Source organism: Phoenix dactylifera, chromosome 18 (assembly GCF_051530095.1).
Source record: "Phoenix dactylifera cultivar Ajwa chromosome 18, Ajwa_hap1_PhDact_Kaust_v1.1, whole genome shotgun sequence".
Classification (NCBI taxonomy): domain Eukaryota; kingdom Viridiplantae; phylum Streptophyta; class Magnoliopsida; order Arecales; family Arecaceae; genus Phoenix; species Phoenix dactylifera.
In genome coordinates this window covers 15,282,959-15,299,431 of record NC_143207.1, presented here as the reverse complement: position 1 = coordinate 15,299,431, position 16,473 = coordinate 15,282,959, and the positions used below count along the sequence as shown (strand labels likewise).

The window sequence follows — 16,473 nt, the reverse complement described above, 5'->3', positions numbered from 1 at the left end:
TATATATTTTAAAAATATTTATATAATTTTATATATTTAGCAGAGTATATATAATTTTTTTTAAAAAAAATTATAATATACAGGGAGCTAAACTCTTGCAAGAGTTCTAACAAACGGACTTGCAGCCCATCCATCGGACAGCGAAACTCTTTCTGTGTCTCGGGGTAAGAGCGAGAAATACGCTTTTATCTTTATATGCAATTTTTTTTTTTTTGGTAAATATATGCAATAGTTTTTAAGAGCGTTGCCATCAGCAAGCGTGGAAGGAAATGAATTCCACTCTCCTCTTACGGCCGGCCATCCGTACTGTTGCCACTGCCAATAAGGGCTCGTTTGGTTCGCGGGAAGCATTTTCCTTCCTAGGAATATGATTCCTGGGAAACAAATTTCTAGGAAGAGGATGCCTAGGAAAGTATTTTTGGCATGTTTGGTTGACCATAGGAAAGTGACAAATTTCCAAGGTGCTTATGTTTGGTTGGCCATCCACTTTCCTAGAAAAGTTATATATAATTCCTATTATGCCCTTAATAAAAATTAGATTTTTAATGCCTCTTTAATGCTTCTTTAATGCTGAAGGGACTTTTTGGGAAAAAGTAAAAATAGAGTGATTCCCGCCTCATGGGAAAGCAACTTTCCCATGTTTCTCATGGGAAAGACTTTTCCATGAAATGTGGGAATCACATTCCCATGGGAATATAACTTTCCCTTCTCTCTCCTTTGAAAACTCCAACCAAACAAGAGGCATCTCATTACTTTCCCGTTGACCACACTTTCCCCCCTTCTTTTCCCGCGGACCAAACGAGCCCTAAGACGCTTCAAGTCCCAACCTTTCAAAGCCGCAGAAAGAGCACCATCTCGTCCCTGATGGCCGGCCGCGACCCCAAGCCCACCGCTCCGACCATCGGGGGATTCCTCGCGAAGAAGCCCTACGAGCCCCCCTCCTGGGCTTCTCATCTCAATCCCATCCCCCCCCACACCTTCTCTCTCGGTCACGTAAGCCCTTCCCCTCTTCTTTATTTCTAGATTCTAATCGACTGCGAAATGTTTGTGATGCGAATTCGAGGCTTGTTTGGAGATTGGAAGCCGTGAAATCGGAACCCGAAGCGAAGCCTGAAAGGTTTCGGATTTATCGGTGTAAAAAAGTAGCGTGCTTGCTTTTGATTGAAAAAAAATTGAGAGAAATATATGGTTTGGGGCAATCAGGATGATTCTTGAGATGTTTTCCCTGTTATTCTAAAAGTTGTTCTTCGCCCGAAGAAGAGCAAAAGAGAAGAAGGAAGTTGGAAAAACTGGGGAAGGAGAGGCGATGTTCTGCTTTTCATATTATCAAGATATAATTTGGAATGAAATTGTTGGAGAGAAACGATTTTTCTTTTGTAACGAATCAAAAGACACTTCAGATTGTTATCTTGATTTCAAATAAATTTGGTTCAATTTTCTTGTTAGTCAGGCACCATAACCTATTCTGTGTTAGACTAGGCATGATACACTGCCAGAAATTAGATTGAACAAGGTGACGCGTTGACGCTTGCTCATGAATGTGTGCGTGTTTGTATGGGTGGGACAGGAGAGAGCGGCATGGCGTGGAATTAACGTTCCCTGTGCAGAGCAAATTTGTCCCAATTTTGGCATTTGTGCCAAAATGCATGGGAGATCATCTAAATCGATGGTTCTCATGCATATCTTGAAAAATACAGGTAGTCTGAAATTCAAGTGGTTTTGATTGTTCACAATGATGGACCAAAATAACCTTATGTTTTCTTATGGGTAATCATTTGTTTAAATGGTCTCTAAAATCGCATGGATAACAAGTCTTTAGAACGTTTAGGATCATGGATACAGGAGCTCTTGACATTGCAAATCATGATAAATGGCCCTGCCATACTTTTCACCGTAAGGCATACAATAGAATTCATTCCCCATACACGCCACGGTCATGTTGGCGAGCGAGGACCATTTACCTGATGTTGTACATGAACTTGGCCTGTATGCCTTTTTAATACTTGCTTTTGCATCATTGTCATGACTAATCTCGACTATATTCCTGGCTTCCATAGAAAAATTTGTTAATGTATATGTTCTTTTGCTGTGGTTTCAAGGTTCAACCTCTTATTTATAATTATCTTTTTCTGATCATCTGATTCTTTACTCATGCTGTTTGGTGACTACATCAGCTTCCCACTCCAATTCACAAATGGAACCTTCCCAATCTGCCAGAAGATACTGAAGTGTGGATAAAGGTATTCAACAGATTTTAAGAGGTCAACTTGCTTTCAGTAGATATCCTATAAATGTATCACTTTGTTTTGTACGTCGTATGTGTCTTTCAATGTTTGTTGGATTGGTGTCATGTATTATTATAGTTATTTGTAAACTGACGAGGAATTTGGATTATATAGCGTGATGATCTTTCAGGAATGCAATTGAGCGGGAACAAAGTTAGAAAGTTGGAATTCTTGATGGCCGATGCTGTGGCTAATGGTGCAGACTGTATTATTACTGTTGGAGGTATTCAAAGCAACCACTGTCGTGCGACTGCTGTGGCTGCAAGATATCTGAATCTTGACTGCTACCTAATACTACGCACTTCCAAGGTGACTCCCTCGAAGTAAACTTGCAGTTTTTTTATGGCCAGAAGGATGTAAAGCAGCAAGCTAAGATGTTGATATGCCTATAATTTCGACTTTTTAGCTGCAAATGATTGTTTCCTCTACTTTTACAGGTTCTAGTGGACAGAGATCCTGGTTTGATTGGCAATCTCCTAGTTGAGCGATTAGTAGGGGCTCACGTTGAACTTGTATCAAAAGAAGAATATGCAAAGATAGGCAGTGTGGTTTGTCCCCTTCTGCTGTAGTGCTGTTCTCTTTTTAATTAAACTCCCTACTTCAAGAAATCAATTTTTCCTTAGTCCTCCTATGACCAGAAAAATGGTAATTCCTTATCATCAATGAAGCCGCACTATTTTATCTGGATCTTTGTTACCACAATCTATATATCAAAATGAATGTGCCTCCTGCAGAATATTAGTGGTTCCAGCTTATTATATTCCAAGAAGAAATTTATACATCTATATCGTATACTATCATAATCTTCCATTCTACTGTCGTAAATCTAATTCTTTTATCCAGATTGCGGCTTTCCATTTTCTATCAATTGTGCAAGTCAATACTTTCTGGATACTTAAGCGGAAAGAGTCCAATGTTGTGCTTGTTGAACCTGGGTAGGACTGTAGGTCCTGCTTGAGCTCATACGAGATTACATTTTATTAAGAATCCATATTGTGTTAGGACAGGTCAAGAGCTCGACTTTGCAATGTCAGAGAATCTTTTTGAGGTTCTTCTTTGAGGTGGATTTGCAATCCCCTATGAAATATTTCTTCTGTCCACATAAACCCATAATTAGGAAATCTGCTATTAACTCAATTTAAAATCGAATTCTTAAATGATATAATCTTGCTTTTATTTTTCTCTTTGATGACATTTGATATCTGAGAGTATAGTGCTACTTCCAACTGTGAAACACTGAAACCTTTTTTTTTTTTAAATTAATTTACAACTAAGTACACTATTAATATACGAACCTCATTCTCTTAAAATTCAGAAATATCTGATCTCTGATATACATTGCTAAATGTTTGAACTTTGAATCCTACGTTGCAATGCTTGTTGGATATAACATGAATCTATTTTGAATTCTGATTCTCATATTCTTGCGAATCATTTGTCAGGATGTTCTTCATTTCTTATGTAGATAAAGTTTTCAACTTTTCATGGAGCCTAAACATAAAATGTTTGATTTTTCAAAACTCTTATCCTACTTAACCTATCTAGTGCCCCTAATATGCCACTTCCCTTTTTCCTGTTCCATACTCTTGTATTTATCTGTTATATTTATCTTGCATTGCTTATTTGCCTCAACTCACTCCTAGCAATTCAAAAGCTATATGCAGGACTAAGTAGTGAATCAATTGAGTTTCAAAACCACTTTAAAAAGGGCATTATTAATGGTCAAATTTATGCATAAATGTCTCCTCTGATCTGAGCCTTTATGAAGACTTAAAAAGACATTGATCATGGGTTTGCTTCTTATCACTGGTTGAAGGTTCTAGCACTATTGAGCTTATGTTCCATTTGTTTTTCAATTGGTGCATTCTGAACCAGCTTAATTTTGTTAGCTATTGTACAAAAAAAAGCACTATAAGATGCCATAATGCTTCCTTTCCAATTTTCAGATGGACTGTGAAATTAAAGAGTATGGATAACTGTTTTCAATTTCTAATCTGCAGTCTTTGTTTTCTATGATAACCATAACCATACCCATCAAGCTTTATTAGAACTGTTCAGTCCGCTTTACAAATTCTTCTTTGCTGATCAAGGTTCCCCATTCCATTACAATTACGTTGGTGTATAACAGATGGCGCCCTTCTGGACCATCCATTTCATCCCAAAATAGTTGTGTTATGTTTGTTTTGTACCAAGGACTCATCCTTTCCTCATTAGTCAAGATTTTCGATGATCACATTTTACAGAGTCTTTTTGTCTAAATACCAATTGAACTGCAGGTTCTCAAATTTGGTGTTGTATTCTGCATATTGTTTTACATTTTTAATGTGCTGCAAATTGTATGCTAAGGAAGCATTTTATTTCACCGATATGACTAAAGATGCTGATAGCTAATCATTGATGAGCTATATTTAGTGTCCTCTTGACTGATATTTAATTATTTGATCAAAACCTTATTTCTTCAGTTGATTTTATAAGTTCTTTTATTTCTTATTCAGGAGATATATCGCTCTAATTCTATTTTCTATGGGCTTAGGCTCTTGCAGACTTGCTAAAAAAGAGATTATTAAGTGAAGGGAGAAAACCTTATGTTATTCCTGTTGGTGGATCAAACTCTCTTGGAACATGGTGAGCTAAGTCTAAATTATACTTCTTGCGGTGCCTTTTCATCATTCATATACACAGTTATTGCTCATAGTGTGCAACTACATTTGTGGTTTGGCAAGATTGACTGGCTTTGCTTTATATTTTCCATGCACTTGATATAATTTTTTAACTCTTGAGTCTTTATTTTCAATGGGATGATGCAAATATAGTATTTCATAACTGGTGTTTGTAGGAGAAGTTTAGCTGTGCCAAGCACCAATAATCTATTTATCTGCATCAAGAAGACACTGTCACATGGAGTTCCAATAATTTTATATATTTTGTGAAAAAATCCAGATATTCATGTGCATCAGCTTAAATGGAGATTATTGCTTATAGCCTCAGAAATTGCTGTTTGTGGGGTTGTAATTATTAATGCTGTTGGGATATGTACATGTCTTTCAGATCATATATCAAAACAATTAAAACATTTACAAGGAGATATAAGATAACTTATAAGTCAAAGGTGGAAGAAAGATGAATTGTTCCCCCGATAATTACAAATAGCACCCAGCTAGACTTCATTGCATGTAGTCTCCCATAATAGTCATAAGAATGTATTGGAATTTTATAGGTGTCTAAAAGACTAAAAAAACATGCATTTGAATAGATAATCTACAAAGGTGTAGTGTATATGTGAAAGATGCTGCCATAACTGTACTAAAATGCTATTATATTGTAGAATTACACTAAACAAGTTTCTATGTAAAAATCAATAGAAGAAAGCTCTTAAATGAATTAATTTATCATTTGAGATCCATTCTGTTCAGATGATATAAGAATTATATCTTCTTGGGTTGTTTTCTATAGATACCATCGTTTTGTAAGTTCCTTCTTATGATTATGATAATCCATGTACTTGTCCATGTCTAAATTGTTCTTAACAGGCCCACTTAGAAAGTGTTTTTTTTAATTTAACTTATCATAAATAATATATAATTTCTTCATTATCTGACCAGTAATATAATGAATTCTTTTGCGGCAAGTATTATATCTTAGGATATTAATGGATCATGTTTTAATTGAGTTGATAAGTGTACCAGTACATAAGTGGGTCTGCCATTAATAGATAGTAGATCATGCTAACCATAAGGTGTTTCTTGTGTTACTTCGTGATTTCTTAAGGTTGGTAACGTACTTCACTTGTACAGAATTAGAATAAGATTTGGTCAAGGACTTAATTTATGTATCAGATGTTTCCAGTTCAGATTGGAAGTTCCACTGTTTATTTTGACTCAGAAAATAGACTGAAAAATAATTAGTTAAAGTTGGGAAAAACAATTGTGATATAATTGGTATAAAGTTTAAGCCTTAAAATTAGTTTTAGGAGAGTAGCTTTCTCTGAAACTGGATTCTTAGTTCAGAATGAGCTAGAAATATGAGTGAGTTAGATATAAATTATACATGACTAGGACTGCTTACTAGTCCTTGGAAGTTGTTCAAGCCTAAGAGGTACTAAAATATGGTAAAATTTTCTTGAACTCTTTGAATGGACAAGTATATATCTAATTCATACCTGATTCTGATAACCCCCGAAAAATGGAAAACAAAAACCTGCCAAATTAATTTGCAACTTATTCATTTAACAGTGGGGAACTTTCATCTTTGGTTTCTACATTTTTAAAATGGTCTTTCTTCATATGGGTGTCACTTTTGTTAAGTGAAATTTCTTAACCTTTTAGTTACAGAAATACAAATATTGAATCCGATTTGGATAACTACAATAGCAGGAGAACATGAATCAGCTGATTTACCTCTGAATTGGTAAAGATATGACAATTTACAAAAAAATGTACTTGAATGAACTAAGTCAAACTGATTTACTATTAAAGTCAGAATCGAATTATGCACATGATGTGGTTCTAACTACAGTCAATCAACTTGCACCAATTTGCATCAAGTGATTTAAACCAGTTTTCCCAACTGTGATATGCAAGTTGCTCTTATAGGGGATAAAAAACTTTCATCCTGAGTTTTTTTCTGACTTTTGGGCGACACCAAGTCAGGGAGACTATCAAAAGTCCCCAGAAAAATGCCCCCTGATATGTGCCATGTCAGCAGCCCAATATATGGTGCCCTTGACATTCGAGTATATGTGAGCAAAACATAAATCCTCCCCCCCCCCCCCTCAAAAAAAAGGAAAAAAAAAGGAAAAAAAAAGAAAAAAAAAGAGAGAGCTTTCAAGTTTCGACAGTACTCCACGAATTTACAAATTATCACCTCCATTGAGAATGCCGCTGAGGTTGAGTCAATTACTCTTTGCGATAACTTTTTTCTGTTTCATTTCTCAAAGGTCTTTCTCCTTTTGGGTTTTGCTGTTGTTAGGTGACAATGTGATGTATATGAAATAAGTTGACCATAACTATCCAGCCTTTCCCAACTATTTGGGGGTCAGTTTTATGGATTCTCATTGGCCTAGTATTCCTATTTAGGGCCAGTATGTTATGAAATAAGTCATGCTGTTGGTTTTGCCAGGCACCTATATATTGATTACAGTATGAATGTACAGACCCATTTAATGACTAATCAACTGCCTTGATCTTATTTGAATAAATTAATATTCTAGTTGCATATGTACATGTTACATAGTACAGGAATGCAAGCTCAAGATTAACATGTATGAACTCTTCCCCCCCTCTCTCTATTATATTGTCATGGATCGTTATATATGCATCTCATGTAAAGTTATTGTTTGCATTGTCAATTAGGTAGTTTGGCATATTCTTCCTCAGCCAATGTTGCCAATATGTCTAAATCGCTTTGTCACTTACTTCGTATCTGCTTATTACGTTTTCTAAGTCCACTCATAGATGATAAATAAGTGTTGCATTTTCTTATATGATACGACTAATAAATAAATGCTCTTATAGGGGCTACATTGAAGCAGTAAGGGAGATCGAGCAGCAAATTCAGACAGGTTCTGGTGAAATCCATTTTGACGACATTGTTGTTGCCTGTGGCAGGTCCTGTTCTGTTGTTTTATGAATTTCAGCAATCCTCTTAAGTCTTAACTCTTACATCATGATCTTATTGCTACATGCTGCTGACTTTTTCTATCATAAATACACCATATATCTCTGGAATTGCTGACTGTCAGACCCTAAAAGTGGCAGTCCAATGTCCAAACTTGGCCAACATTTCTATTGGCAAATAGGAGGTTTACAAATCCATGCCCAAGTACTTATCACTTCTTGGGTCGTAATTGCTATCTTATTAGGTTCAGTCATCATAGCTGTTCGAAATCCACAAACCATTCCGACCGGAACTTCCCCCATCGGAAAAACAGAGCAGTAACAAGAAAGGGAAGGCATCAGTGAGGGAAAGCCGGGGCCCCCATACTTCGAGTAAAGCTGAAAGCACTACTCGAAGCAGCAGAAAGTTAACTTTGATGGTCCAACATCCACTGTGCAGATATTTTAAATCTTTTGACTCATAAGGGACTAAAAGAACTTAATCAAGTCGTTGACAAAGTTTTCATGAGTGCTATTAGTGAGAATACATATCTCATATTAGGAATTTAGTAAACTTGCAGAACAAATGAACATCAGAAGTGAAAAGAAATTGAAACAAAATGTTTGCATGAAATGGGACTCAATATATTTGCTGCTTGTGTATGTTGTATTAAGTTTTGTGCATTTACTCATGCGACTGAATGTGCATGATTTTATATATTGTCTAATTCTTGAACAATTGGAAAAACATGAAAAAATCTTTCAAGCTTTTTTAGTTTTTTATTATTTAACCAATTTTTTTTTAGGACCAGTAATCTCATGGAGTTTGGCAAACTTCATGTCACTTGGTTATAAGGATGGAAAGTTTAGATCTGTTTGCAAGGTCAATGGTAGAACAAGTGCAAGTGAAATTTAGCAAGTATTGGTGTGATTACTATATGCTAATAGATTATTGTAATTGTGGATCCTCAATGCTGTTATCAAATTTGCTTTAGTAAAGAATTTACTGTAGTGAAGACATTTTCAATGGTTTTGATCATGCATGGGTGTAAGAGAAGGGGTTCAAGTTGTATCTTTCGTGCGAAAGAATGATTCATCTTCTTTCACGACGTCAACCATTCGATCATCCAATGTCTGCTTTAAGATCTGTGCAGGCAGATGGAAGAAAATATTGGAGTGCTTTGACATCTGTGCAAAGCCCGATCCAACGGTTGATGTCGTAAAAGAAGATCAATCATTCTTTGGCACGAAAGACAACCTAAATCATGGAATGCCGTACCGGCCCGTACCGGCCGGTACGTACCGGTCCGGTCCTAGACCGGTACCAGAACTACAAGAAAACCGGTATTTCCCGATTTTTTAGCCGAACCGGCCGGTACCGGCCGTACTGGTCGGTACCGGTCTCGTATCGGTGGGAACCGGCCGGTTCGCACCGATACGATTTTTTTTTTATAGAACCACAGCGCCTCGCGCTGTGGTTTTTGAAACTACCGCGTACCGGCCGGTACGGTACCAGTACGGGCCGGTACGTACCGGACCGGGCTGGTACCGTACCGGTCCGGCCGGCCACCGGTACGCCGATCGGTACCGGTACGGCGGACCTTGACCTAAACCCTGTAAGAAGCTTTATGATCTATATTGGCTCTTCTTCAAGTCTTGGGTGTTCCAGCTTGTTGACATGGATAACAATGTGGATGGTACATGTGCTATGTTAAGGACTTAAGATCGTATGCCGCTTTCCTTAAGAATTTATAAATTATGTTATTAGAGATCAAATAGACAAATGTTATCTTATGTTGCTGTTCAAAGTTCAAACTGGAGCTTGATACTTTGTTGCCCATGGTACATTCTGAGTATTTATAAACTTTCATGATGTCTATATTAACTAGCATGTAAAGTTAGATATAATTCCTCCACTTCTGTTTGATTCTTTCTTCAACTTTTAGCACTTAGGACTCTCCTCTTCATTTCATTAGCAAAGTTAATTTACCTTTTTCCTTCCTTTCTATGTCTGTTACTTTTAAAGATGAAAAGCGTTCTTTACTAGTCCATGCGATCGTCTAAAATCATATAGTGCAAGTCAAATATTATTCTGGTTCTTTGAAGTCACAAATCTGTTTTCTTGCATCTCCTACCATTTCTATTGAGCTTTATAATTTCGTCATCAATTTCTTTTTTCATATCATGTTTTTACAAATTCTGTAAAGATGCAATTGAAATTCTGTCTAAAACCTAAGCTTATATGTCATGTTTTTAAATTAACTTGCAGTGGGGGAACAATTGCTGGCCTTTCTCTGGGATCAAGATGGAGTAATTTGAAGGCAAAAGTATATTGTATCGTTGCAGTAGTGGTTCATAGTCATGAAACTAGATTGGCTATGTACTAATTAATGCTTTATGGTCAGGTCCATGCCTTTGCTGTTTGTGATGATCCTGGCTACTTCTACAACTTTGTTCAAGGTCTGATTGATGGACTTAATGCTGGCATTGACTCACATGATATTGTCAACATTCAAGATGTGAGTGACAATCTCAAGCTTTTTAATGACCATTACATGTTTCCCATACTTCTGAGTTATGTGGTTTCATGCTGCATCCTCTTCATTCTGAAAAATGGGTATATGCACATGTTCTCTGCACATATACATATCTATAGTGGGTTGAACAAGCTGAGCTTCGGGCTATTGGAGTGTCTCAGTCTTGCCTTGCTTATATCAGAAATGAAGAGGAGTGTTTGAAGAATTGGCTCAATTTGGCTTGAGGTCAAGCTAACTCAAGCCCACGAGCCACTGATATGATATGCAAGCCATCCACTTGGTTCATTAAACAGTCAAGCCTTAAAACATGACCTGAAGCCTGGTTGGTCCATTAGCATCCCTAGCTTTGGACATGAATCTTTTTAACTTTACATGTTATTGATGATATTACCCTCTAAATCCCACCCACCCCCCACCCCCCACCCCCCACCCCCCTCCCCCAACCAAAAAAAAAAGAATCATATACTTTAGATATTTGTTGCCTATGCATTGTGTAAAGATAATTTATGTGATTTTATACTGTAACTGAGAATTGACACCATTGATTGTGATATGAACATCTTAAAACAATATTCAGATTAACATACAAAGGATTTGACTTTATCTAAACTGGAAGTATTGTCGATTAATATATTTAGGCACTTCTACACTCTGTATATGCCTGAATTCCTAAATAAATAAATCAGACTTAATGATGTGGGTACTCAATTTAGATGGCTCCTCAGGTATTTTGCTTGATAGAATTTGGGTTACATCTTGTGAGTGTTAAAGTGCATGGTTGATCATTAATTTGAGAAACCACACCATAAAACATGTTTACAGCATTTTTTTTGTCTGAAAAGCAAATTCTTTGGAGATTTATGATCTATGCTGTGTTATAAAGCTAGAGCACCAACATGCATGGTAGGTGATATTTTGAGAATCCTCGTTATTGATCTCGATCCACACATCTGAAAGACACAAGGGGCAACGTTCAATGAGCTTGGATATTCTAAACAAAAAAATATTTTCAAGTCACTGTATAATGCCACTGCATAATCCATCTTTTGACAATTTGGGGCACAGCTTAGAAACATTGTTTAAACTTGTTCTTAAGGCACTCTAAATGTTTGTAGATTGTGATGAACTGTGGCTTCTCAACTGACTTGTCATGTATTTTGAACTAATCTACTAGCACGCACGCGCACTCCCCCCCCCAACACACAGACACACACACACGCACACACACACACACACAGAGAGAGAGAGAGAGAGAGAGAGAGAGAGAGAGAGAGAGAGAGAGCACTCCAAGCTTCCAGCTGCAAAACTATGAACTTCGGTCCAAGTAAAAATTGAAACTACTCTTGTAATTGTGATAGGAATTGTTGCTTGATAGCTATATAATATGTTTCTTTTGATGGATGGAGCCCATGCTTTTGAGATATACTGTATCATAACCTGAAACTGTTGTCAACCATTATAACTTGGTTAAAATAAAAGATAACCGAGCATTGCTAATGTTTGGCATGCATAATGCATGTGGCAGAAGAATGATGGCTGTGATTTTGTTTTGATCTAAGTTTTTCTTCCTACTATATTATGTAACCAAAAACACTCACTTTTGGCTGGTGCATTTACCTTGTTGAAAATAAGGTCGGAATTGTACCAAGGGGAGTATAACGTGCAGATGGTTGAGATGTCTTTGTTGCACACAAGTCAAGCAGTTTATGTTATAAATACCATGTATGGGCCATAACCACCCATGGCTCTCTTTTCCAGTTTGGGTTTTTGTTAAAATTTTAAATTACAGACAGCCCCCAAAGGCTATCTGTGCCAGACTGATATGATGCCAATGCTGGTACATATTGGCACTGGCATGCCAAACATTGGATAAGCCAGTTCTGTGCTAATGTTGTACGTCAATGAGGCCTTGATGGAATATGTTTCATGCCATATTAACTATGCTGACCAGCGCTTCAATCCATGACGGTCATATTTGACTTTTTTGTGCTTTTCACCGAATAGCATATTAAATCTTAAACTCGAAAATAATATTATACTAGATGAACAGTTAAATGGCTGTTATGACTGTTAACACAACATCAGTATTGATCATGACATAATGATGCCCTTAATGATATTTCGTCATTACATTATGATAATAACAGTGGTTTCCTAAAATTGGTGTTATCGTCATTATTCAAAACCTGGTAGTACAGACATTAGCTCCCACAGGCATTGGATCAAAGAGATAAATCACCACATGCAAATGCATAACGCCTTCGTATACATCAAAGTAATATTTGAACTACTTACTCTGTGTAATCAAAAAGGATTGTAAATGCAATTGTGCCTGGAAAAAGGAAGATCTTTCAAAATTTGAAGCTAAAATTATTTTGAATACTGAACATGTCTAGTTTATATAGTAGCTTTAGTATCATTTGTTTCTTTGAATTTTCAAATCAATGCAATTGTCCGCTTGTGAGAAACATAATTGCTTGTTAGGTTTAGTTCTAAAATTCAAACTGATGTCTGATTCACTTCTATTTTCTTGACAGGCCAAGGGCTTAGGGTATGCTATGAACACCAGTGAGGAGCTTAAATTTGTTAAAGATATAGCAGAAGCAACAGGGGTTGTTCTTGACCCAGTTTACAGGTGAAGTACATAATTATCAGACATACTTAATTTTTGTCTTAATATTTTTTTTCTTTTTAAGAAAGTGATGCAGGCAAACAGTATCTTGTCATCAACGCACCACTTACCGTACAGAAAGCTAAAGCGATAAGGGCACTCCTTAAAGAGAGTTATTTTGCTATTTACTGTTTATCACAAACTCCTAGGGATAACTGAAAATGTGAGAGAAATTTTACCTTAATTATGTACTGGCTCATCCGATTAAGACAAGATATAGATCTCTTCCTGGATGATAAGATACCACTCAGTTCATGATTAACATCCATATTCATCCTTCCAAACCCAAGCTTAACATGATGAACCTGCGGTCATCAGATCATTTGAGACATGGAAAATTACCAACCCATGTTATGCTTTTTGGCATCCATTCCAAGAGAAGCCTTCCAATGGAATGCTCTATAATGGAGCCGAACAAGGGGCAGTTCTTGAGCTAAAAGGTGATAACCAGATCTAAGACTCTATCTAGAAGTTATGAAGAAAGAGAACTATGATTCTATTTTGTCTTTTTATAGGATATCTATAAGGAAATACTTACTAATGAAATCTTGAATTAGATGAACAAATAAAGCTGTCGTGATCAATATTCCTTCAGCATTACAATTGGAAGCATTGGGCCAGGAAAACTTTGTTGTCTTGTTGTACGATCCATTTGGACTAGTAAACTAGCCTTTTACTATCAAAATGCACAAACATGTTGAACTATGAAATGGATCTAAATTAGATATTTTTGGTGAATGAGGATCTATAAGGCCGACCCAACACAAATAGTTCGGACAAGTTTTGATGGTTATGCTATTATGAAAAAACTAATACAAATCTATTCCTCAGAAAGTTATGATCTCTGTAATTATAAAGCAAACTCAGGGGTGGGGCCATATGTCTCCACCCCCTTCCTTTTCATCTCCATTCCCGCATACATCTATGGGCTTGTTTCTGGAGTAGGACTGTTTGGCATGCCTCTGATTTCCTATGTACATTGCTTTTAATTTAATACCCCTCCATACTCACTCTAAAACGACTAATAATAAAAAAGCACACAAGATTGAATCAAGAGTATATCTGTGAAATCAACTCCAAATAATGTTGATTATTGGCATAGTCTACCGTATCGCTCGGTATGGGGTGTACCATACTGTACCGGGAGGAGCCGGTATAAAACTTAACTTCAAGTTGGTACAAGCCTCGTACCGCTCGTACCAAGGTGTACCGGTCCGTACCGACCGAGGCATGTACCGGTCTGTACTGAGGCATACCGAGATAAAAATTGAGAAAAAAAGATTTGAGAGCTATTTCGATACAGGGGTGTACCATACCGTATTGAACCGATAAGATACCAACACGGTAGCCGCACTGGGATTGCGGACCTTGATCATTGGGATCAACATTTATCCATCAAATGCTCCCTCTTGATTTAACTACCTGCATCAACACGTGCCAAAATCTAGTCCTTTATGAAGAAAACTCACCCTTAGTGTCAGATATTAGTTGAAAAGATTTATATAAGTACTAGACTTTCAAGAAGTTATCAGCCAACTGATTTAGCTTATAAGTCTAAACTAGGTTGCAAGTCAGTATAGCTGTTGTTTCTAGTTTTGCATGTTTCAGTGTAGTATTTTGTCCCTCCTATGGTCACTTCTTCATACTTTTGTTAAAAGAACGAGAGAGTCGCTTCTTCATACTTTAGTTAAAAGAATGTGAGAGAGAGAGAGAGAGAGAGAGAGAGAGAGAGAGAGAGGGGTCCTGGGGTTTTCTGCTGCTGCTGGTGGGGGTTTTAGGGTGTGACGTTAGAGTTGACAAGAGATTGGCAGCTTGTTTTAACAATTTTTTGGCATTAGCCATTTCAGACTTATATCAAATTGGTATGGTATTTTCATTTAATGGATATTTGGACATCTTTAATCTGCATTGCCCGACCCCTCATCTTTGCCAAGCGTTTCCAAATGTATCTGCTTGGCATAGGTATCGAGAAAATATATTTGTATGTATGCTTGTATCTGTCTCATACAGCCATAATCCTCCATGTTTAGCCAAGATGAAATCTAGAGCCCTGTCCAGGACTTTAGAGTCAAATGGATTAGTTTCACTTTTACCCAACATCACAATCTCTACCAAATGGAATCTATCATTGGCTCACATCATTCTTTTATCTCTAATGCAATTATTTTTAAACTGACTTGTATGCCTAACATAACATTGTGTTTCAAACATACTCCAAGAATTACTGTCATTTGTTTCTGATGACAAACCTTGTAATTTATGACCGTCCTCCATTACAAGTCACTAGCTTTGTCATCTACATCTAATGATTCATTATTCTTACAAATTAGATGTTATACCTAATTTATTTGAATTTTTTATTCAATGAAAGTTTTAACAAATTTCGTCCTATACATGGACAAACCAAGTCCTGGTGAAGTTCTGAGACTACCCTAAAAAAAAAAGGTTCTGAGGTTCCTATAAACCTGCTGAACGATATGTATATTCTTTGATTTGTAGTGGAAAAGCTACCTATGGTATGCTGAAAGACATGAGTGCTAATCCAGAAAAGTGGAAAGGGCGGAAGGTTCTGTTCATACATACAGGCGGTCTCCTCGGGTTGTACGACAAGGCTGAGCAAATGACATCCATGGTGGGGAAGTGGCGCAGGATGGAGATAGATGAATCCATCCCACGTAAAGATGGAGCTGGGAAGATGTTCTGAGTGGCCGAGTCTCGTCTCCTTGGAGCTAGTTTCTTGCAAAACAGCCAAGACATCCAGAAAGGCAGACAGCTACTTGCCATCGATCATCATGAAACTACTGCAATTTAGAGGGAGCTGCTGAGGCTGCTCCTAGTGTGAGAATTGTGATATCTTCCTTTCAAATAAATAAATTTTAGATGCTTTATTAGTGCGGAAAATTTATGGGAAAAGAACAGCCGTTGTAAGCTAATTATCTTTACACAGAATTGCAGCCAGATGAAAGATTGCTTGTAACTAGGATTAGCAAACAGGTGATGCAACAAATACCTACAAATTTAAAATCAGGTTGCTAGCTATTTGCACAAGGTTGATATAGGACTGTTAGAGTAGCATCAAAGGATTCAAACCTGCAGTTGAATAATATTTTCCAAATGGGGATGGTCAAGGTTTGAAGACAGGCTCAGCTATCCGATTGAGAATATATACTGCTGCAAGAGTAATTCAGTTCTGAAGAGAGAAAATGCTGAAGATCACCCATCACGGTACTACTCGGATCACTGCTCGCATCGCCGGTCTGATGTAGCAATTGGTGATTGGCTGAGCAGCGGACGGGGCTCGACTAATGCCAACGCACCAATCCGTGACTGCCATGCCAGCTCAGTGAACTCAGCAGTGATCTAAATGGGTGATTAGTAGAAGTACT

General features: G+C 37.1%; 1 protein-coding gene across 2 annotated transcripts; it reads left to right on the top strand.

The window, feature by feature from the left end:
- The first annotated feature begins 249 nt into the window (after positions 1-249).
- Positions 250-16,126, top strand: D-CDES (D-cysteine desulfhydrase). Of its 2 annotated transcripts, XM_089928349.1 has the most exons (11): positions 250-327; positions 811-993; positions 2,175-2,240; positions 2,400-2,594; positions 2,723-2,833; positions 4,819-4,910; positions 7,799-7,891; positions 10,149-10,206; positions 10,285-10,398; positions 12,954-13,051; positions 15,587-16,126. In XM_089928349.1, the coding sequence occupies exons 2-11, from the start codon at positions 865-867 to the stop codon at positions 15,789-15,791; spliced, it is 1,161 nt and encodes a 386-aa protein (XP_089784475.1). In that variant the 5' UTR covers positions 250-327; positions 811-864; the 3' UTR covers positions 15,792-16,126. The 2 variants fall into 2 exon arrangements, with proteins under 2 accessions (XP_089784475.1, XP_089784476.1); XM_089928350.1 differs by lacking the exon at positions 250-327 and having other exon boundaries at positions 825-993; positions 2,416-2,594.
- Positions 16,127-16,473: the final 347 nt, after the last annotated feature.